General features: G+C 42.3%; 3 protein-coding genes across 3 annotated transcripts in view; 1 reads left to right on the top strand and 2 right to left on the bottom strand.

The window, feature by feature from the left end:
* Positions 1–7605, bottom strand: part of LOC117955505 (E3 ubiquitin-protein ligase RNF43) — a 77557-nt gene extending 69952 nt beyond the window's left edge. Inside the window, exon 1 of the mRNA XM_034890045.1 lies at positions 7384–7605. Within this exon, the coding sequence (XP_034745936.1) occupies positions 7384–7605 (222 nt within the window). The remainder of the gene's footprint in view (positions 1–7383) is intronic.
* A 2246-nt stretch (positions 7606–9851) lies between these two features.
* On the bottom strand, positions 9852–13666 carry hsf5 (heat shock transcription factor family member 5). The gene is made up of 7 exons (XM_034890877.1): positions 13574–13666; positions 12388–12883; positions 11913–12236; positions 11696–11787; positions 10518–10889; positions 10212–10320; positions 9852–10091 (listed from the first exon to the last, which is right to left on the bottom strand). The coding sequence occupies exons 1-6, from the start codon at positions 13649–13651 to the stop codon at positions 10249–10251; spliced, it is 1434 nt and encodes a 477-aa protein (XP_034746768.1). The 5' UTR covers positions 13652–13666; the 3' UTR covers positions 9852–10091; positions 10212–10248.
* A 1028-nt stretch (positions 13667–14694) lies between these two features.
* supt4h1 (SPT4 homolog, DSIF elongation factor subunit) lies at positions 14695–16779 on the top strand. The gene is made up of 5 exons (XM_034889973.1): positions 14695–14898; positions 15323–15429; positions 15525–15580; positions 16329–16382; positions 16493–16779. The coding sequence occupies exons 1-5, from the start codon at positions 14830–14832 to the stop codon at positions 16558–16560; spliced, it is 354 nt and encodes a 117-aa protein (XP_034745864.1). The 5' UTR covers positions 14695–14829; the 3' UTR covers positions 16561–16779.
* The last annotated feature ends 6375 nt before the right edge of the window (positions 16780–23154 follow it).

The raw sequence follows: 23154 nt of genomic DNA, 5'->3' as shown, positions 1-23154 counted from the left end.
AGTCAGCATTTATCTGTGGTATGGTGATGACTCTTTTCCTCCAACCTCTCTGCGAACTAAGCGCTTCCTGCCTTTTGAGTGCATGCAGCCATTTTTGTCCTTGAAACTAAAGCACATGCAATGAATTACAACCATTTTAAAGAGCTGTCAAGAAACAAGAGAGGGCTGGTTGGGAGAGAGATGGTGCGGAGGAGGAATTTGAAGCTGCGCTCCGGGAGAAAGAGAGGCGAGTCAAACAGAGAAGTGAAAAACTGCAGAGACGCTTCTGAGCCTTTGATGTCCGCGGGAGCAGAAAAAGCTGCTCTGGCCTCCCTGCAGGCGGGGCAGGAGTATCAGGGAGGGACTCACGATAAAGTCAAGGCTTACACTAACTGCGAAAACATTTCACCCATGCAAACATACCCCTCATATGCTTAATGTATAACCATTTGTGTTGTAAAGCTTTTGTTCAAGTTTGAAGAAAATTTAAGGACCTAATAAAAAAAAAGGTTTGGCATAAGTTACATCTCCCTTATCTAGATGTCAAAGATCTTTTATTGCACAGTTGATAACAAACCTATTCAGGAGGAAAACTGACTGTGTAAGCGGCTTTATTTCTTTTGTACTGTACTGATGATTTAAAGTTGTGTGGTTCTGGCGCCCCCCTGGCTGAATTCTGAGTAATGGCAACAAAGCTAAAATCCACCATGTTCCCCCCACCCCCATCCACGCAGTTGCTAGTAGGCAAGGAGGACACTAAAAAACCATGATGGACTCTTCAGAAGTGCTCATTATTGTCACTTGAGTTTCTGCGCGGGAAAACGCCGACGCCACAATCTTGTGAACGTACTCATACTGAGAGATCCAGATGGAGCTCAAAGTCTTAATTGGCTTAAAGCCGTAAGAATCTCAATTTTCCATGAAATGGATGGAAAAGAAAACTTCTGGTGTACAGACTGAGACTTAGAGTCTACTTTAGACTGCTCGCATTGACAATGAAAAAAGCTGATGCGTAGCAGGTATAACGTTCAGCATGCTAACAACGTCTTTACTAAATATAATGACTATGCAAGCAATACAGACATTTCACTCAAAACCATAACAGTCCGCCTTATGGTGGCAAAACAGGAAAAGTCAGGATCAATCCGATTGGAACCATAAATATAGAATAATAATAACTATATATAGGGCTGGGCGATTTAGAGAAAATCAAATATCACGATATTCTTGACCAAATACTTCAATGCCGATATTGCCACGATATTGTATGGTTGACTTTGACAAAATGTTATTTACACAATGAGATGTTTGATAAATATTCTCCAGAAATGACTTACTGACTTGGTGCGTAAAAGGTAAATAATAGAACAGCTAGAACAGTCTGGTAAATTCAGTTCCCTTTACTGTAACGCAGCCTGTAAAATCAGGAAACGACAACACTTACCATAATACGATATTACAATAAAACAAGAAATCTAAGACGATATCTAGTCACAGAGAGATATTGAGATATCGATACAACATCGATACATTGCCCAGCCCTAAATACATATATATAGTAATTATTTCAGCCTGGATCAAAGTGGTGGACCGACCAATTTAACAAACCAGAGCCGAGCCATGAGCATGACGGAAATGTGCTGTCTTATGTGAGACAACTTTGTCTCAAATGCAATGTACAATGTATACACAACATTCTTCCTTCACCTGGGGGAGAACACAACACCGTTACAGTCAACTTCCCCACCAGCGGCATATTAATTCTACCACCACATGGTTCTCTGTAAATCTCTATAAAATGTGGCCTTGATCCCCAGGGAAGGGATAGCTTGGCCCCCACACCTGCCACGGATCAGCCGGCTTTCCTCTGTACTCCCAGTGGATCGGTTACAACTGGAAGGTTGGAGGACAGGTGCTTCACTTGACCTGCCCTGTCAGGACAAATTCAGAAAAAGGTCACACAAGAACTGAGACCCATCTCACTGGGAACGTAAAAATGCCAAGGTATTCTCAACTGTTTCCCCCTACATGGTTGAATTCCACTAACCCCTGCCTGGCCCTACGTCAGGTACAGTGCCATCAAAGGAAAATCATAGCAATATGTGTGTGCGTGCATGTGCTCTTTTATAGTCAGCGGTGACTCACTGCTCTCCATTGTAACGGATGCGTAGCTGTGGCTACACGATGGCACAACTTAAAAGAGCTGCTACTCCTTCAGTGCCCTGGTGGTTTCTCAGAGGGACAGACAATAAAACTGCTCGAAAGAAGAAAAGAAGAGCGAGACAAAGCCTGTATCATTAACATTTCATTTAAGTGAACACACACACACACACACACACACACACACACACACACACACACACAGTACAAAAGCTGTAGACTACCTCCAAAATGTCCACCTCGCTGGAGTCCTCATTGATAATAACAACATCTGGTGTGCTGGCAACCAGGTGTAAGAAAGTACTGAGGTTACTACTGCTGAAACATGGATGGCTTTACCTGAGAATGTTTGTACATTCTCACTCAGGGTGGAAAGTGATTTGATATGTCTTTTAATATGAGGTCTACGATTCTGTCATGACGTGCTATGTACATTACACACACACACACACACACACACGCACACGCCCTGTAGGTGGGACTGTTCAAGGATAAGGCCCCTAAGTAGTAATGCCTCCACCATACTGCATTGTTTGTGTTTTTGCATCCTCCACATAGATGTGCTACAAATAACCTGGAATTAAACCTGTCACTCATGCACACATGTATGAGGAAGTGACTTGGATGAGTGAAACAGTGACTGGAAGTATACTGAAGTAACAGATCCTTTCTCTAGTGAGGAGAGCTATGAAAACTAGAAAAGAATGTGTTGTATAACGTCAATGAATTCCAGACCTGGTCTAATGACTTAAAAAGAAGGGGGCCGGCAGGATTAAGAGATTTGCCATCTTTCCTTTTACCTGCTTCTCCCTTCTTCCCTGTGCCCTAAGACGCATCTCAACAGCCATCTCTTGTGGAAGAGGGTGGACAGGACAGAACTAGCCCCTGCTTCCTGTGCTGCAGGCTGCAGCTTTGTCAGATCCCCCTGCTCAGGAGAAACCATTAGTCCTGAGCTTGGCTGACAGGTTGGACACACGTGGGGGTCTGTTCAAGGCGAGAGCCAGAGGCAACATGGAATCGCAGTCTCAGATCACTAAAGGAAGGAGACGATAGAAAAGCAACAGCAGGCGGGCTGAACTGACGACCATATGGAAATACAAAACACAAACAAGCCTTGACAGCAGATCTGTGTGGGCTGGACACATTACATACTATGAATAATATCCATATCAACATCACTGATCAGGATTCTCATGCTGGCTTTAAACTTGACGTTTCTCCCTAAATTGCCATTTTTTTCTTCTTCTTTTTTACACAAACAGCAGTTGATCTGAGAAAAGTCTGCGTTGTTTCTAACAGGCGCTGTGGATGAGAAAGGGGAAATTGTGAGCTTATAGGGATTTTGTTCATACCTTTATATAACTGCCAGTGTTGCCAAGAGGCAGACGGGAGGGTTGGGGATGGGGGTGGGATCCTACTGCTGTTTATGTTGCGGTCTCATATGGTGTCCATACCAGTGGACATGGCAGAGCTTTGCATGCCAGACATGCACGCTGTGAATGTCCACTGTGGCTTGCAGCAAGATTTGGAGCAGGCCTTTGTCCACTGATACTACTACTGTTACTGTGTTGTGAGAAGACAGAAGAATTGGACTTCAGTGAATGAGTTTAACCCTGGAGGATTTTCCAGATTAATTTGCAAGTCAATAATCAGAGGGTTCCATCTATGCAAGAAAATATAAAAGTGAGGACATGATATGCATTTCAAGTCTTCCAAAAACTTGGATTTGGAGTCAAATCAATTTCCTGATCCCTTACTGAGGATTTTCAAATTTCTTTCAAGTTGTACTGAATTTTCATTCCAGCAAGAGTTGTCACACAGCAAAGATATGATGGATTTTTATGAAACAAAAAAAGCCAAATATATATTTTTTTGATATATATGTTATGCACAGCAGCACCCCCAACAACATGTGAAGCAGTGAGGAGCCCCGAGGAGCCCTGCACAGGCTGTTATCTCATCCAGGGAGATAGGAAGTATGGACAGGAAATCTAGAGGGAGGGGGAGGAGGGGGCCCATATGGGAAGTGCAGTGTAAACAGTCTCGGTTTTTTAATCATCCCGGCTCACGTTCGGAGCTGGACACGCTTTGATGTTCTCCCTGAGCGCCGCCTCCGCCCTCCCATCCCTCGTTCCCAAACGGCCGTGCTGAGGGCCAGCAGGGAAACATGCAGATAGTGGCCTCGGACCGTCGAGGGCTCAGGGAGAACCAGTACCTTTGTGGGACACCGAGAAAGGAGGCGAAAGAATGTGAAGTGGTGCAGAGTTAACTTGTGTTCATTCAATTGCCTGGCCTGCCTTAATTATAGCTGATGTATTTAAGGGAGCTCTCAAAAGGTCAATTCAACATTTCAAAGTACAAAGACCCAAAAGTACGGCATGAGGAAGAAAATAAAGTCAAGACGGCTTTAAGAGAAAATAGGTGGAGCTCCTTTGATGTCCTTTAATTGGGCACAATGCCTGTTGGAGGATAAACTCCAACTCCTTCTCTCAACAGAGGACAGTTGACAATCCTCTCAAGTTCAAAGTTATCCCAGAAAGCCTTTGCACGTCCCCTCAGGTCATAATGTAAGCTTCCTTTTGAATAAGGGGGAGAGAGAGTCAAAATTCCTCAGCACTTGTATTTGTCCAAATAGTGCTGGCCAGACCCCAGCCAGTGTTCCAATGAACGTGTTCATTCAGAGGACAGGGCATACTTCCAGGGAGATCACAGTTTAATAGATCAGAGCGAGATGCGTACCAAAGAAAAGTCTTATGACTTGAATAGAGGGAAACTGCGGATATCTTCTGTCCCAAGCACTCGCAGTTTGTTCCTAACGTGCATTAGCAAAGCAGGATCTGGAGATTTATAAGATAAAGAACTTCAGTTCTACCATTACAAAAGGATTGCCAAAGAAAAGCGTTGACTACGTGCATCTGCACAATTTAACAAAACAGCCAGCAAAGGGTCATCTTTTTTAACATTGTACGACAGTTTTTAACATTTCTGTTTAACTTCTAATGCCAAATGCCGGTTTCTGAGATATCAACCTCTAAAATTAGACAATTCAAATAAAACAGCACGGCGTCCCAAGGGAGCGACGTGTTGATGAAGATCAGCATGTCAAGTGATAACAGCTTCAGCGTGGTCCAGAGCTAAATCTGGGAGTAATTTCTCCTAACGTGCACCTGCTGAACTCAGAGGCAGGATGTAATCTTACTGGAAGACAACCCTCCCCCCCCCCCATCCATCCAGTGGAAAAGAAGTACATAAAGCGGGACCTTCAAGCAGCATGCAGAGGCAATGAGGACCTGTTGGAACAGGCCTAAGCTGGAACAAAGAGCATCCTGCAGCATTAAACCACCACTGTGCATTGTGGGAACAGCCTGGGAAGTGAGCCTGAACTATACCTTCGTAGCCTTGGACAGAACCACAATCAGTGGTCTGCTTTAGGGAAACAAGGACACAGAAGAGCGGAAAAACCCCAAAGGTACAGACTTTCTGGCCAGCAGAAAGCAAGAAAAAACAGGGATTTTATCAGGATCGGAGTATGGAGCTGTCCCATTCTGACTAGCAGAGATAAAAAGAATAGTTTTAGTGTGGCACTGCTGTACATTTCTTCACAGCGTTTAGGAAATCAGATTTCACTTCTACAATCTTGATCAAGCTCATCGCCCATGTGCTAACTTGAGATGTACATGTTGCTGAAGCTCTTTGATGTGAACCAATGACAGGTTAATTAATATCTTTTCATGCTTTTTTTTTTCTCTACAGCCCATTTGCATTTGGAACGCTACAAACTACTCTGCTTGGCTTCAAGGGAAGCCAAATAAAGAAAGCTGGAAATTCCAGAAAGCTGGAAGTGTCTATGATCTCACCTGCCTGGCCTGCACAGTGAAATGCATCCATAACACGTTGTCAACATCCTTCACAGACACATTAAAGCCAAATCACTTTTCACTGGAAAGGGAGAAAGCGTTGGACTTACAGTGCCCTAATACTGGCCTTTCTCTGTGGGGAAGTCATGTAAATCCTTATCAATTATGGCTAACGACAGCATCTGGCTTGCCATTCACAAAACCTCCCACGCCTAGTGAGTGAGAAGAGACATGATCCTACAGTACCGTATATCTGTTGTCCTGTTTCTCTGGAGACTGTAAATAAATTGACACAGCCAAGCCCGGGAGCCTTAATCCGCTCCTGAGTCCTAAATATGCACACTGAACAGAGCATATACTTCACATTTGCAAGGTAACAGAACGCTTTTTTTCTAAAATGGTAAAAAGAAAAAGCACTTTTGCTTAAATCACAGGTTTGCATGAGTCTTAACATGATTTTCTGTGTTGTTTAAACAGTCTTTGACCACACCTTGATATTAAAAATGTTATGAGCATTAGATGCCATAAATAGTTACTGCAAAACAAAGCTGCCATCTTTGAGACAAAGACACACATAAAAAGGTTGGCAACCTCAACCAAACCCATGTTCTTCCAAGGAAAATTAAAAATAGATGTAAGACAAACTGACCTCAATAACACCTGTATGGCATCACTATTGTTCAAGGAAATTACCTTTTCTGTCAGAACATGTTGAACAGCTCTCTGAAGGATACAATGTACTCTAACTCATGGTCACTTTATATTATCAGTATTTTGAAGGCGGATAGCAACAAGTCCAGGTGTTATCAGGTGGATGCTGTGTAAACAGATTTTTAGGTTAGGGAAACTCAGGGCCACAATAGTAGGCTAATTTCAAAGGATTGATGCACTTTTTTTTTCCATTTGACTTTTAACTCTGCGGTTGACACAATTTCACTTTATCAATACTTTTCCCAAATACTGTGAAGGGAGACCATAAAAGTTTAGTAATACTGATCTGGTCTCTAATTTATTTGTCCATTTGTACAAATAGAAGACTTCAACAATAAAATGATCAATGACAGGGTACTCTGAGACCAAACAATTATCAGAGGTCAATGTACTGCAAGCCAAAAAGGATTCCAAGTGGTAAAGCTGTGGTCTCAGATATCCCCAGAGCTCATATCTACATTGCTCAAGTGCCTTTGTGCAAGGCATTACATTCCTACTGGTCCTAGTGACTTGCACAGGAGCCTGTAGACACGTTAGGTGCCCGGGACACAGGTGAACTACCACTCTGACTACAGGTGTCCACCTGCCCCCCTGTCCTGTGGTTTCCTCTTTTTAGAGGTACAGTGAATGAAGCCTGAGAATGGGAAGCCCCGGATGCTTTTCTATGACACCTTACCTGCATTAGTTTTCCCTCCGCGTAGCCGGCACTTCCTCCCACGAACAACCCTTGCAAGGTGATGGTCTTCCCCGCCGGCTCATGATTCAGCAGTGCCACCTTGATGACAGCTCGGAGGGCCGGCCGCTCGGACTCCAGGCCCGGCTGGCCCAGCACCAACTGCAGGGCCGCCATGAGCAGCCACGGCCAGAGCCCGGCCAGGCGCCGCGGGGGGACGATCATGGCCTCGGCTGTCGCGGCGGTGCCCGGCCGCACATGGTGGACTTCAAAGCAGGCAAGCACCGCGGAAAGACAAACGGAGAAAGTAGATGTCCCACTTCTTCTTGACTACTGCTAAACAGATCCAATCCAAACTTTTAAAGCTGAAGGTCTGCCATCATAACTCACGTTTGAATGTCCTAAAACTTCCATTCAGCACCGGTTATACTGAAACTCCACACGTTATAGAAACTGCATATTCGGCCAGTCCCCATGGAACAATCCTCACAGAAAACAGAGCTGCAGTAAGCTTCAATGAACCTTTATCCAGTGTCATGGAAACACTGCATGCTCTCACACACACACACACAGTGTTGTCTCAGAGCTTGAAGTGTGCATTGGTTTCCGACAGCCTGGTCCTCATGAGATACACAACTAGTGGAAAGTGTTTGCGTTACGGAGCTGCTGTCTCCGCTCCCAGAAGGGCACGTCCTGGCAACAGTGCATCAATCCTCATCCGTATCCACACTGCTCTTACTTATTGTTATTAATATTACAGTGTACGCCAGTCACTGTAACTTATAATAACCAAACACACAAACAGCGTCAGAAGATAGCACATCCTGTGGGCGCCACATTTTCTGGATAAATCCACAAAAACGCAACGGAGCGACAACTTGAACTTCAAAGGCTGGGAGGCAGGTTGCTGTCGGACAGTTGGAAGGCATGTTGATAGCGCGGTGCCAAAAAGTTGGGTAATATTTTTACAACCGAGGAGTTGCGAAAAATAATCCTCGAAGTTGTTACATGCAGCATGCTACACCGCTCTTTCTAATTATTAACCCAAGCAAATGCACCGTTGCCTTGCTTCGCTTACTTGGTGGTTATGCTGGGTCCGGAACCGAAGAGACTCCTCTAACGAACCCATCTACTTATCATCTACAGTCGGCCCTCATTTAAACCACCTCACTGTGAAATCCAACCACACACAACACACGGGCTATTCTCTGAGTTCAGTGCCTCCGCTGCACTGTCAGAAATGAGATCCGATCCTCCCGAGAGCACGGAGGGAAAAGGAATTGTTTATCAAAATCATCAGAGATTACAGAGAAGAAACACTACAAAAAGTACGGGATAAGAGTGGTCCAAACTGCGCGTGACCTCCATGTAAAGTTGGCAAAGTGAAGAGACGCCGTGTACAGTTACGACACCGTCCCAGAAGTCTACCTCCCGGACTGTCTCTCGCTCCCCTGGGATCTCATTGACACTCTCTACCTGCTCGCTGTCCTGCTGCATTCATGTGCTGTCGGAGATTGGGATTTTATAGAAACGATGCACAGAAAGGGCCAGATGTTTGGGGAAGGGTAGATTTCTGTCACCTGCATTTTTAGAAGGAGAACCCGTGTTAAGGTAGGCTACTTTAGGTTGTTATTATTACGCTGCTATCAAAATTCAAAGTTATAGTTACAAAAGGTAGGCTATATACTCCTATCTCTATGCAGTGCGATGTGACTGTCAAATGACAGTCTTTGATAATAAGCAGTTATGAAATACCAGTATCTATTACAGGCTTCGTTTTCAACCTCGAAACACTTGAATGTCACAGAATAAAAAAATAGTGTTAACGTAAAGGAGCTTCCGAGTAGCACCTGAAGGCCACATTGGAGGCTGGGGGCGGAGTCGCTGTTCCAGCAGCAGCAGATCAAGACCGAGTACGTGTCTCCCTCTAGTGTGCACCCCCCTACAGAACCAGCAGACACCTGTAGGACCCAACTGCTGTGTCAAAAAGAAATAACACAAATCCACATACACAACAAACCATCAGGCTGAATTATTGGACATATATTTTACTTTAATTATAATACTTTTACATTCTCACAATTAAAGAAACACTTCAGTGACACACTCAGAAAAACGGGCAACTTTTAAGTGATGCAGTGGAAAAATAAAAAGGTAGGGACATGCACCCACCACTTGGTCCCCATCATAAAGCAATCAATAGTATTATATTTTCATACATTTATTCAATATCTTCTCCCCCATTACAAACGTTTGTTACAACTTGCTATGACAAACACTGCCAGTTATGCAATTAAAACAGACAGAATCAAGCATGCACGTTAACGGGGAGAGCCGGAGGCCCTTACTGTAGCAAATCTGTATAAATTATACTCAAAACTACAATTCTTTAAAAACATTACAAGACGGTTACATTTTAGAAAATACTGTGTTAAAAATGTAGAGGTAAAACCTTGCTTTGTGTTTTTTTGTGTTACTTAAATTATTGTGTTATCCAAAGTCACTAACAAATCACTACTAATAAAATACACAAATGTACAGCTTATAACTACTTTTGCTACAAGAATTAAATACGATTTAAAATAGAACACATCAACAATCTTTTACACATAAAATGGAGAATAAAGTCTAATAACAGTGAGAATCTGAGATCAAATCCTGAAGTGAGTCAAGACTCCCTGTCACACGACAATCAAATCAACAACTGAGATCTAAAACGAGAAGATACAACCGTCAGTGAACTTGTTGCAGTGATGACTTCCAAACATTTAAATGCCTTTCCTTCCTTAGTAGTTCTGAATGTGCTCCCTAGGTGTTAAATACGGTCTTACCTAAAGATTTGGTGTACTTCCTGTCCCTCTGCTGTTCTTAGCCTGACTGGTTTCCCTCGCTAACCTCAACACTTAAGACCTGAGGGTCCTTTGCATCATCAACGGTCACCTTGCCAGGGCGCAGAGGAAACAGCAAATAATGTACAGGTCTTCTGCTAAGCTGTTACACATTCTCTAATACATGTAGATATCTACTGTAAAAATGTAAAAATAATACATGGCATATATGAATATGTCTGCTGGAAAGACCCCACCCAGCCATTCCTGGCAAAGTCTTTTAGGGGGATGTACAATGTAGAGACTTACCTCGAATAAGGCATCTTCAGGCATCTGCTCAGGTACTGAAACCACAGAGACTTCCTGCTGTTCGCATTTGATTAGATTAGCATTGCCGGACACAGCCATTATAATGGGTCCATACGAAGGGTTAGCTTTCATGGTGTTGGCAGGTTTGTCATACATCGTGTTGTTACAGGTGAACGGCACTAACATAGGGCCCGGCTTCTCCGGGGTCACGACTCTAACCAGGTTGTTATTGGGCGGAGTTTGCATCACTTCATCGGCGATCTGGAAAATGGTGTCCAAGTTAATGTCAAACTTTTTCCCCTCCTGGTATTCCATGTTCTTTATGTCCTGGTTGTTGTCCCCACGACACAACATATTCACAGGATAGCTCGCCTGTATCAGTGAAATAAAAAGATGTGTTTTAGACAAAGTAAATGTTCAAAATATTCCCTGCTTGGTATGGAAACTACTCCAAACAGGACCGCAAGGCCCTGCAAGGAGTGGTTTGTGCATCCCTATTTACATCAGGGCCTGGAATAAAAAGGCTGAGAGATCCAAACCACCCAGGGTACAAGCTCTTCTACTGAGGTCAGGAAGAAGGTACTGGATACACCAGGCCAGCACATTTTCAGTTTCCTCGCGGGAGTCATCCCAAAAGGATTAATAAAGAGAAGTCTAAGTCTTAAAGGCTCTGAAGAAACTTTTACCCTCAGGCCTCTAAGATCCTACCCCAGAACTCCACCAGCCCAGCTGTGCTTTGGGTTTATCTTGTCCGCCGCTAGGCGTGATAACGCATTGAGAGCGTCTCAGAAACGGAGCGTTTGGTCTGCATATTTTGTTGTTTTGGTAATTTTTCCTGGATATTTGTGCTACTACCATAAAAGTAAGTAGTCTACATAATTAAACGGTTTATGCGATGGATCAAAGGTTTGTGGCTGTGTTTCCGTTGTTAAAATGGTGCAGTGATGTTATATACGGTCTGGAGTCTTTTGACCCGGATGCTCTAGCGGTTCTAGCCTGTTGAACTCCCCGACAAATAGATCAGCTGCGTTTTTTTTTTATCAGAGCAGAGCGGAGAGCCGCTTCTGGCACGCGCTGCGTCACGGCTGGTGGAATGCCCCCCCCATCACACAGATTTGCTGTGAGTCATTGATCACATGACTGTGGCTAGAAAAGTGACCACCCTCCAGTTCACCTACCTGGTAATAACTGTGGGGAGAAAACGAGCCCGTCTGAAGCCCACTACCTGCCATATGTGATGCCACAAGGTTCTGATGGTAGCACTGGCAAACTTCAACAAGACAAAATATATTTTAGGTTATTAAATGCAGGATTTGGGTCGGAGTTGAAACCTACATTTTTGCATTCCCAATTAATAAGTTATATGGAGTGTGGTTTATAACTCTTCATGCTCACCTGGGGAATAGTAGCCAGGCGGATAGTGTGCATTTGGAGAAGTAAAAGCGAAATTTGGGTTTCCATGGTTTGCACGGGACAGTAAACTCTGCTGAATGTGCGTGGCATTGGCGCTCGAGGCTACTCCAGCATAGTGGTGGCTTAAAGACACTTGTATCCCTTTTTCTGAAGCAAAGGCAGTCGGCGAAGGAGCTGCACCATGGCCTCTAATCAGGAATCGTGGTGGGACTGGGGTTCCATTGTGTGCTGTCACGGGCTGAGCTTTACTGGGATAGTAAGGATGAGTTGCTTCCTGATGTGTGGGGGAAAGCAGTGAAGGACTGACTGCAGAAACAGGGAAAAGCAAAGCATGACAACAACCTGTTAGACAGCCATTATTGAAATTAAAACAATGTGACTACAGGGGAACTTTGTGTTTCCATTACAATATATCCCTCACTGAAATACAACCATGAGAAGTCATGCAGTGACTTGCCTCTTTTCACACTTTTATCTGTGCCATCATCACTCCCACTGTATCGCAGGTATCGACTGGGGGGCCGACTTCTCACGTTCACACCCGCTTGTATCTTAGCCTTGTTGTCGACTGTGAGTCTCCTCAGTCTCGCAACAAGTTCAGGTTGGTCTCGTTGGAAGTTTGGGTTGTAAAAATGATGATACGCTGCATTGTCCCCGGTGTCTTTAACAGCTGGATCGGCTTTCCTGAAGCCATACAGATTCAGCTGACGGACAAAGCTGGAGAAGTTGGTCGTTTTGAAGTAGTCAATGTTGTCTGGGGTGGTGCTGTTGCTAGGAGACAAGATCTGTCTCTCGAAGAGATGCTGATCAATGATGACCACCTTTCCGAGTTTGTCCCAGCAGATGGCGACATTTAACGGGTTGTTCACTAAACGCCATAGTTTGGCAGGAAAGTTATTAGGGTTGATGCTGTCAGGGAGGGAATTTTCACCGATATCCATGCTAATGTCTGTAAAATAGGAAAACTAAGTTAAATTGATGAACACAATTGCTTCAACTCATCATCTAAATATCAGGCCAACCGTTAACGTTTTTTGTTAATTAACGTCACAATAATTTAGGTTATGGATTTGATTTCTTTAGCTAAGGTTAATGTTAGTAAAAGTGGGTGGCTAAATTACTTCAACTAGGGAGCTAGCTAGGTAACCTTACTAGCTAATGTTAACGTTAGTTTGCATTAACGCACATTTTCGTTATTGCTAACGTGAATTTACTACCAGTTAAGTGACAGCTAGCATTATGAAGTAACCTAGCAAATTAACTTGAGATTGTAACATAGCTTGCTAATGTTACACATAATTAGGAGTGGTTAATGTTGACAAAAATAACTATTAAACTTATGCTATATTAGCAAGCTAGCTACTTATGTTAGCTAATGACAGTTACAATAATAATAAACTCCTGTAACGTTAAATTGTTAGCTCGCTCATGTTACAGCTAAAGTTAAGTGACAACCTGAAAATGCTTACTTTTAACGTTTGCATTTAACGTTAGCTAGCTAATTAGCTTGGTAGCCCCTCTGTATTTTAAGTTGTTTTTAGCACAGTAACGTTAATTGAGGTTGCATATAATTTATTCGATACATCCTTATATTATTTGGGTCATGCGACACCAAGAAGAACCATCATGCCGGTTAACTTTACCTGGATCTCCAAAGATGACTCTCTTCCGTTGTCAGGACCGTTGGCTGTGTCCGAACCGTTGGACTTTAAACGTCTCATCTGACACGGACGTCTGGGACCAACTGCCAGGATTCTTTAATATTCTCCAGCTAGACAGGACAAATGTGGTGGGAACGTCCATTAATAACTCCACTCCTATGTATATAAAACCTGACAGTTTAAGTCCTGCATTCAAATGTTGTTTAAGAGTGTGGAGCAGCAAAAAGAACTCATCAACAGTAACGTACTGCATTGTCCCAGTCACATAATAATCTTATTAAACCATTGGCTAAACTGCTAACAGTAACATGGAAGTGGTTGCAGCTGGTCAAGCTAGAGCTGATGGGGCATTAACCTATAACAATTTTTTTGTTTTGTTCGTGAAAAAACATTTTTAATTAGTAAAGTAGCAACTATTAGCCTTGATGCCAGGCATAGACTGTATAGCTATGTATCAAATATCAATATACACAGTTTATGATGCCAGCTGACCGTAGCCCCGCCCACAACTGACGACGTTAGTTACTATGTCTGTGGACCAAATAGCGTAAAAAATTATATATTATATAGTTTTAAAATGTACAGTGAGTTCAAGTGCTTAAATCTATAGAATTAAAGTTATAGGTATATGTTAAAAAGCACCCAGCTGGTCTTCATTCAGAGACTCAAATAAAACCCACCCATTAGCAATGCTCTTCCCTGTCCATCTTCTACACTATAATAACACAATTATTTTAGTATAATAGATAGACTGTAAAAATCAGAGACAGTAAAGATAAGGTTTAAAGGTTTCACTGGTCCTAATCCTTTAGGGGTGGTTGAAATGGATGCATGCATGACCAAATAACAAACAATCAATGTCTAGTGGACTCATAACATAGTGGGACACATCCTACACAATGTGGGACTTTATATGGTTTGCATGCGGTTTAGTGTCCCCAAGACCCGCCGAATGGTCAGGGGATAGGACCTGTACAAATGGGATTACGTTCCGGGGAATTTGGGACACTAAACTACACACGCGCCACAAAACATTTCAAGTATAATCCTTGTAACTCATCGCTTTATATAATTGGCATATAAAGACTTTTATACAGGCGCACAATAGGGACCCCTCTGTGCTGGTCTTTTGGGTCCTCACAGCCTGTGACGTAATACCCCAGCGACTGAGCCAGGTTCAAAACAATCCGTTTGATATTCGGGTATTACAGTGGTATTTTCTCCAGGAGCTCAACACAATGGCGTTGGAAACGGTCCCCAAAGACCTCCGCCATCTGCGAGCCTGTCTCCTCTGTTCTTTAGTGAAGGTAAACTGAATTACAGGACGGACACAGCCGAGCTAGCTTCTCTGCTAACGTGTAGCCGCTGTCTGCGCCGGGTTGTTACTGTGTTGACTCTCCCACATGAAGTAAAACCTTAAAGTAACGTTTTCAGGAGGACTTGTTCACTCAAAGACTCAAAGGTCATAGTTTGGTCGTCTTCTAACAAGCCACGTTAACGCTAGGAACGTTACACAAACGGAAGTACACTGTTACACAAACTGAAGTACTTAACTAGCGTTACACAAACTGAAGTACACGGTTACACAACGGCCTGTTGGTTTTAGAAGAAGTGTGTATCTTACTTTACATGTGTGTCCATTGCTTTACTGTCCTTGATTCCTGTCTCTCCTGCGTCCTTGATTCATGTCGTCCCACCCGGACTGTCTCTCCTGCGTCCTGTCTTCTCTAGACCATTGACCAGTTTGAGTACGACGGCTGTGACAACTGCGAGTCGTACCTTCAGATGAAGGGCAACCGAGAGATGGTTTATGAATGCACAAGTTCCTCGTTTGATGGGTAAATATGGATTTTGTTTTTAGCGTTGGTGATTCAAAAGGCTTCCTCTGGGACTGAACTGGTTTCCTACTAAACTCTGTCTCGTGTGTCCACAGCGTGATAGCCATGATGAGTCCCGAGGACAGCTGGGTGGCTAAGTGGCAGAGGATAGGTAAGGAGGAGGTGGGACAATGACATAAAACCCATGATAAGCTTTCAGTGCAAGACTCGTTCCCCCACAATGCACCACAGGAAGTCATTGCTGCCTGTGGCCATCAAACTTCAAACTCCTCTCTAAGTGTCTGACACACACACACACACACACACACACACACACACACACACACACACACACACTTAGGGAGTTTGTGCAATACTCTGCTGCTGCTATGTATTCATTATTACTGCTCACCACCATTACAACTCCTCAATTATGTAAATACTGTATCATAAAAATTCCTTTAACTATGTAAATACCGTATATTTCCACACTCCTTACATTTCTTTGTTCATATTTCTACCTTGATATTTAAACACCTCGTGCAACTGTAACAGAATTTATTTGCTTTACATGTAGTCATCTGATTCTAGTATATAAGTGCTGTTGAGAACGATCTTAATTATACCCGTTTAGTCTTTAAAAAAACAACTGTATATGCAATACTGTTGTTGAAGATTGCGATAACGATATTTGGGATAAACAGATATTTAAATGCACTGTACTACACAAAAGGCTTGAGTTTAAATCATATAAGCAAATCATTGCGTACATTTTTATTGAACAAATTGTACATTGAATCAACTTTTGCAAAAAAAATCAGTGTCTCTCACAATGTGTATATTGCCCCAGTTGATATTGCAATGACGATTTTAAAAGGATTTATTGTTGTAAGTCATAAATATTATGCTTGGGCCTACAGGCAACTTCAAGCCAGGTGTGTATGCGGTGTCGGTGACAGGGAGACTTCCTCCAGGTACAAGTCAACATGTAGCACGTTCGATGTTTGGCTTTTTCCTTTTACGGATTCCCTCCTTATTGAGTATTACGTTTCCATACATTTTCAACGTTCTGCTTTTTCTGAAGGCGTGGTGAGAGAGCTGAAAAGCAGAGGAGTGATCTATAAATCCAGAGACACAGCGGTGAAGACGTGAACGTGGTCTGACTAGAACGGGGTCCCACTGCAGCTCCAGGGAGACGTAACAGCGGGACTCAATGTGATCGTGTGTGTGATGTCTTACCCTCTCCAGCTGTTCAATTTTGGTTTGTTGTGATTAGAAATATTAGCATGGATGCTTACACAGAGAGAAGTGGATATTTTTTATTTCTTTTGAGTAATTGAGAAAAAAATAAAGGTCTGTTTTGATTAGAAATGTGAGTATTTGTTATTAGCACGATAACACGTAAGCGCAGTGAGGTACTACCAGTTAGATAATGAGAAGGGAGAGGTGTTTCTGAACGGCGGAGGCACACGCCAACAGTTTGATGCCTCACGTCATCATTTTAAGTCGTCACGGTAACATTGTCCAGCCTACCGGTAAAACGGGGACACGGTTTGACGCTACCATACTCTAACCCTGTTTATTTTGTTCAAGAGCAAATTACTCCATGTACTGCACCATATGAATAGATACAGATTATCACTTATTGTTGACAGTTGTTGCATGATCAATATTACACTTCCGGACCTCCAGATTAAAGCCTCTCATAGGCTGTTGCCTAAACACTCGTCAGCATTAAACACTGATGAAGTTAGAAATGTTTCATGATCTCAGTAAGGAGGTTAACCCCGATTTTAAATGAATCCTATTCTTTTTGGTCAAATTTCATATCCATAAAGGCAGCTTTTAAAATTATGTAATATTACAAAGATTTAGTCTATATTAAAATATTGGTTAAACGCTTATATAATATCCCATCCTAATGGGAGGCATGAAAACCTTTTTATTGTAGCAGTCTCTACATGGCCTCACATGTTATATTTGTAAGTGCATTCATTTTAGTTTTATGTGGGTGGCTTCATTGTTGAGCTATATTTAAATTTTTTTGAGACATAAGGGCATGAGACGGGAGGGCATGAGGCAGGAGGGTCTGAGGCTGCCACTGTACACTCTTGCTGAGTTCTGTAATTAAATGCATTGAGAGACATTACCAACAGGGGGAGCCGTCAGCTAAACCCTTAGTGGTGTTGATGGAGCTGTGTGAGTCTCCCCTTCAGAACAGTAACAGTTAAACGTTGACCTCCCCAGAGTCTAGCTCCTGTGTCATTGTACAATAGTCTGTAATAACATCTGAGGTCAGGTTGTCGCCCTTTGCTGCTGTGTGTATCACTGTTCAGCCCTCTATTGTTGGCTTATATTACTGTTGAGGAAGATGTGTTTATTGCTGGAGGGTCTGAGCATTGTCCCATTCTCCTGGAACCTGATGGATCGGGGTCACGCACACGCAGGACTCTCCCAACTCTCTGGCAGTAAGCACACTGAGCTCCTGCTCTGCTATCATTAGATGAGGGTTTCATTTCTCAAATTCACTTACTACGGCACGGTTAGTGAGACTGATATTTGAAATAAACAAATGGTCCTCGATTATAATGCCCGGTGTAAAATACACACTCCCTAAATATCATCAGAAAAGTAAATTCCTAACATTCAGTAGAAGATATGGAGCACAGGGAGATGTTCATGAAAGGAAATCAAAGAGCTGCCCTATGATTTCCAGGTGATCATTTTGCTGCCACAGAAATGAATTCATGATTATTCCCAGCAGGGAGTTTACGTTCAGTAAAATAAGATACGGTGTAAACAGCATTAACCCTGTTTTCTTTTGGTAATATAATATACTGGAGAGCTGTCCCAGTTTTATGTTTGCAGGATGATTTCTAACATTCCGGGTCACGGAGGGAGAGATAAGAGAAAGACGGAGTGGCGTGCGACAGATGCCACAACCTACATTTCTTCTTTTTTTCTTCTTTTACTTCACAATAAGGAACAAGGAAGTAACATCTACGTTAAATAATGTCAAAATATCAGGAGAGAGGGTTTAATGCATGTATTATTAATGTCAATGCATTACTTCTTATATAATGTATCTCTGCAAAGAAAGCCAGGTCATATGCTGAAGAAATACACAGTGTTTTCTCTTCTCAACACTGATGTGATAAGGTGTATTATACTGCAGGATGTGCAGGAGTGGAACATGTCCATTTGTCATATAACCCTTGTTGTCCTCCCGAGTCAAAAAAGTTGACATTTCCGTCCCTTTTTCAGACATTTTTTAGTTTTCACTAACACTACCTGTGATCAGTTGTATTTACAAACAACGTCGTAAGGAATCCAATCCATGTTTTGTGGTAATTTGGTTAAAAAGAAACCCAAATTTCAGATATAGACATTTTTTAAAGGGGTCAGATTTGACCCGAGAACAACAGGAGGGTAATGGGTTTCTGCAGGCCTTGCCACTGTAACTGTAAATGTATTCTAACAGCATGCAAGGACCCGGTTTGAGTTATTCTGTTCAATGGAACCACTCACACATCTCTCTGACCCCTTTAAGCATGCACCAGAAACAGTTACAACACAACATCTGTACTAACAGATCACTGAGGCTCAGTTACAACAATACAACATCTGTATTAACAGATCACTGAGGCTCAGTTACAACAACACAACATCTGTATTAACAGATCACTGAGGCTCAGATGCTACGGTGCAGATAACTGACACATGTGATTGGTGGTTGGGTTTTAGGAAACTAGCTTTGATATACAGATTGTTACCCACATTTTATAGAGAGAGACCATTGTAATTAAAAAAAACAATAACAATTAAAATCAAGCGTTCATCAATTCATAATTTGCGGTGTTATTATTCTCATCAGAGACGTTATCTCGTGTTCGTAATCTTTAAAATGTCTCAGTCTCAGTTTTTCTCACTGCTGCCACATAAAGGACAAGAGGACGACAATGGACATAAGTTGACTTTTAGGTAGACATTAATGTGTGATGTATCCATTGAGCATTAGCATGGTAATAATATCGTAGCACAAATACAGTGCTTCATAGTAAAGAAATACCCAACCTTGTGTGTACTGACAACCAATGAAACTGACTAATTGGTTTTATGGATGTGATCCTAAATGAAAGGACCGATGTGAAAGTGGGGAGAGGACACATGGTTCTGTTCTGCTTTGTGGACAGTTAGCAAACAGCCTGGTTCTCTTTGTGTTTGCTTGACACAGACAACATGCAGCTCAGGTACAAGTACATAGAAAGTGTACTTGTATGTGTGAGTGGCTGTTTGATACTCTGTTCAGGATTATTAAAAATATTCTGCAGCCATATGGACTTCATGCTACTGAAACTCAGTGATTTTAACATTTAAAATGACGTTGTCTGTCTGGGAGTCAGACATTTTAAGAGTAAAAAAGAGAAGAAGACGCATGTGTTAAATACAGAGCCCCAGAAACACTCGGCCTACATCTCCTCTTATATGTTAAAATATGAAATACACTTTGGGGCACTCGGCCACTTCGCTGAATAAATGTAAAACTCACTGTTTCTGAAAAAATGACGAACCAAATGTTACTGTTATTATTCAAATTCAAAAAGTACAAAAAATACTTCACATTCTTTCTAATCCAAGCAGAACAAAGACATTTTTTGGCTCTGAGAATCAACAGCCAGTGGTTGGAGACAGTTTCTAAACCACAAGTCCGTCTGTACGCCTCCATGTGGGCTTCTTAACTCAGAGCGGAGTGCAACAGCTTCAGTTCACTGCTCAGTTTGACCTTCAACAACTACATCCTAAACTTGTTTTCTCTTCAAACACACATGTGGGTAAAGTCATTTCACCAGAGCTGCAAAGTAAAAACAAAACCGAGAACTGGGCTCAGCGCTGCAAGACTTCCACAACCACACAGGAAGGCGTTGTCAGGAAGGCCGCCAGCTCCGCCCATGCACGCTCCTCTGTGTCGAGAGCGTTGTAGCAGCAGCATCTCGAGAAGCACGCCCTTCATGTTCACACTCACAGGGACACACAGGCCATCTGCCACGGCCTCATTGGTGCTCACAACGAGGGCTTTTGCCCTTATTTGGATATGTCAAGGCTTTAAGCCAAAGGGAAAGTTATTAGATCAGAAAATGAGGTGTTGACTGAAGGGTTTTAGAGACTCGGCTGCTCGGTGATCTCTGGTAACAAGAAACAGGGCCGAAGCAAGCGGAAGTTTCTTCAACTCACTGTAGGATTGTGCTCTGTCTTACAGGGCTAATGTAGAGATAGGGAAGTATTTAACATGGGGGATGGACATTATCAACAGAAGGTCTCTCTCTCTCACACACACACACACACACACACACACACACACACACACACACACACAAGCTCTCTGGTGTGCGTGAGTGTTTCATCAGGCTGACAAAACTTCCTGTCTCTTGCAGACTAGAAAGCAGCTGCAGGACAGAGAGCAGCGTGTCCTATTTAAAGATTTCAACTTCTTTTTTAACAAATGATGACATGGTCTTCACGGTGTCAGCATGAGGAAAACATCCATCCCTTAGTTTGTGATTGTCGGTTGAATTTGGTGCAAGAAGTGTCCATTTCCCTTACTTGAACAAAAATACCAACACGGTTATGTAAAAATGTGCATTACAAATTATAGTCCTGCAAATCCTACATAGCTATTATCAGCTAAACATACTAAAATGTCCCATGTGACTGATATCTTATGATACATGACATTATTAGATTGTTAAGCAGCATTTTACTGTTGACTGTTACTGTTATGTCCAGTTAATATACAGTAGTTCAGTCCAAGGGTTCCCAACCTGTGGGATCATGGGAAATGTGTTTTTATTTTATGATTTTTTCCCCTAATATTTGCTTTTGTTGTGTGTGAAATGGTGGGTAGTGTGACCTCTTTGGGTCTCGAGTAGTTTTATATTTAGAGTCCATCAGTTCATGTACACGGAGCATGTTTTACAATATTTACAGAACATAACTTAAGGTTATATTAGGCAGAGACAAGCTAAGAAAAAACTCTTGTGGGCCTTTCATCTCATTTAAGTCTGTAGTGTAGACCATAACATATATATTTATTTTAAAGTTTGAATTACTAATATTTTCAGGGATTCTCAGGCATTCATTGAGTTTCAAGGAACAACTGCCAAAACAAGTTGTGGACTATACATAATACATACTATAGTAGTCTATATACTATAGACTATATATATCATATTATAATATGATATATTTCTGCTGTAATAATGTGTATAGTAGTGAAATGATAACTTTTACAACCTTGAACTCAGTAAACTTTGTAAATATATTTTAGGTTGCTGGGAGCTTGATTCTTTGTTAACTTGACAAAATATAAGGACATTTATAAGGATAAGGAAAGTTGGTGCTAAACAAAGACCAAATAAATATGAACGCATATAAAAGTTAATCAAAACGAGCCTGGGCTCCAGAGGGTTAAATGACGCCTTGTCAGAAGTTCAGATAAGAAATGTCTCTTTGGTGGAACTGCTAACAACTCAGACATGTGAAAAGAACAAGGAGTCCCAATCAGACACTATTTCATCAACTTTTTTTAAATCCAACCCATAAGCTGAAAAGCACCTATAGCTGCCACATACATGTATACATGGTATTCACTCCAGTTAAGTACAAGTACCTTAAAATTTGACCTACAAGTACAGATTGAGAGTAAATCTACTTTCCACCGGTGCTCTGCAGAAGCCGGTTTAGAGCAGCTCAGGGCGCTGTGGAAAGCTTGCAGGTCTGGGAGGGAAATAAGCTTCTGGGTGGCTCGGTTGGAGGTGTCGACACCGGCCACGGCCCCGGAGGGCGGGGAGGGGAAATGGCTGCCGGCCCAGATAAGGTCTATCAGGGCCCAGCTTTAGTGTCCCTTTCACACGGGGAGTTAGGATCACTTCCCTATACTGGCACAGGCACTAGTGGTCGTCTGCCAGATGAAGCAGCAGCAGCAGCACTTCAGCGGGGCCGATGACTCAATAGGTCGGAGAGGGCGGGGATTGGTGAAATGCAGGGCAGGGGTCAGGAGATTTGGAGGGTTGAAGGCCAAAATAAATGTGTGGCTTTTAAAGACACCATATGCTGGATATCCTCAACAAGTCTTCATTGTGAGGAAGTTATTTGTAATCGGGGCATCAAGACTGAATATGAATGAATACATGAATAACCAGAATCCTCATACAGTAGGCTTCTGTTTCAGGGCTTAATGAGACCGTTTATCCATTGCCAGCTGATGTCATCTTCTCTGACTTTTATTCTAAATTTTCTATCATAACCGTGTCATCTTTTCTTTACTGCATTTTGTTGTGTAGTGGACGCAAACCCTTTCACATCCACTGGCCTCCAAAGGATTGATGTCCCAATGACATTTGTCTTTGTCTCAGACGTCATGGCAATAGAGTGATAGAGGACCAAACCATGTCGCAGTTGTCTAAACACAACCATGTTCTTTCAAATCCTCAAGGGGAAAAAACGCATGTCAACCCTAAGTTTCATTTTGAGATTCTTGTATTTCCAATTTATGCTACCTTATACTTCTATTCCAAAACAATTCAGAGGACAAATATAGCCGATCTTACACAAAATAAAACGATAATAATAATATGATAAGCTTATGAAATATAACACATGTGGAATCAGATGTTCAACCAAATATGGGGTTCCCCTCTCAACTTGTTACAAATACCACCCGAAGCACAACTTTGCTTCTTATACCCA

This window comes from Etheostoma cragini, chromosome 13 (assembly GCF_013103735.1).
Source record: "Etheostoma cragini isolate CJK2018 chromosome 13, CSU_Ecrag_1.0, whole genome shotgun sequence".
Classification (NCBI taxonomy): Eukaryota; Metazoa; Chordata; class Actinopteri; order Perciformes; family Percidae; genus Etheostoma; species Etheostoma cragini.
The sequence above is the reverse complement of the archived record's forward strand: the minus strand, read 5'-3'. Positions and strand labels throughout refer to the sequence as shown.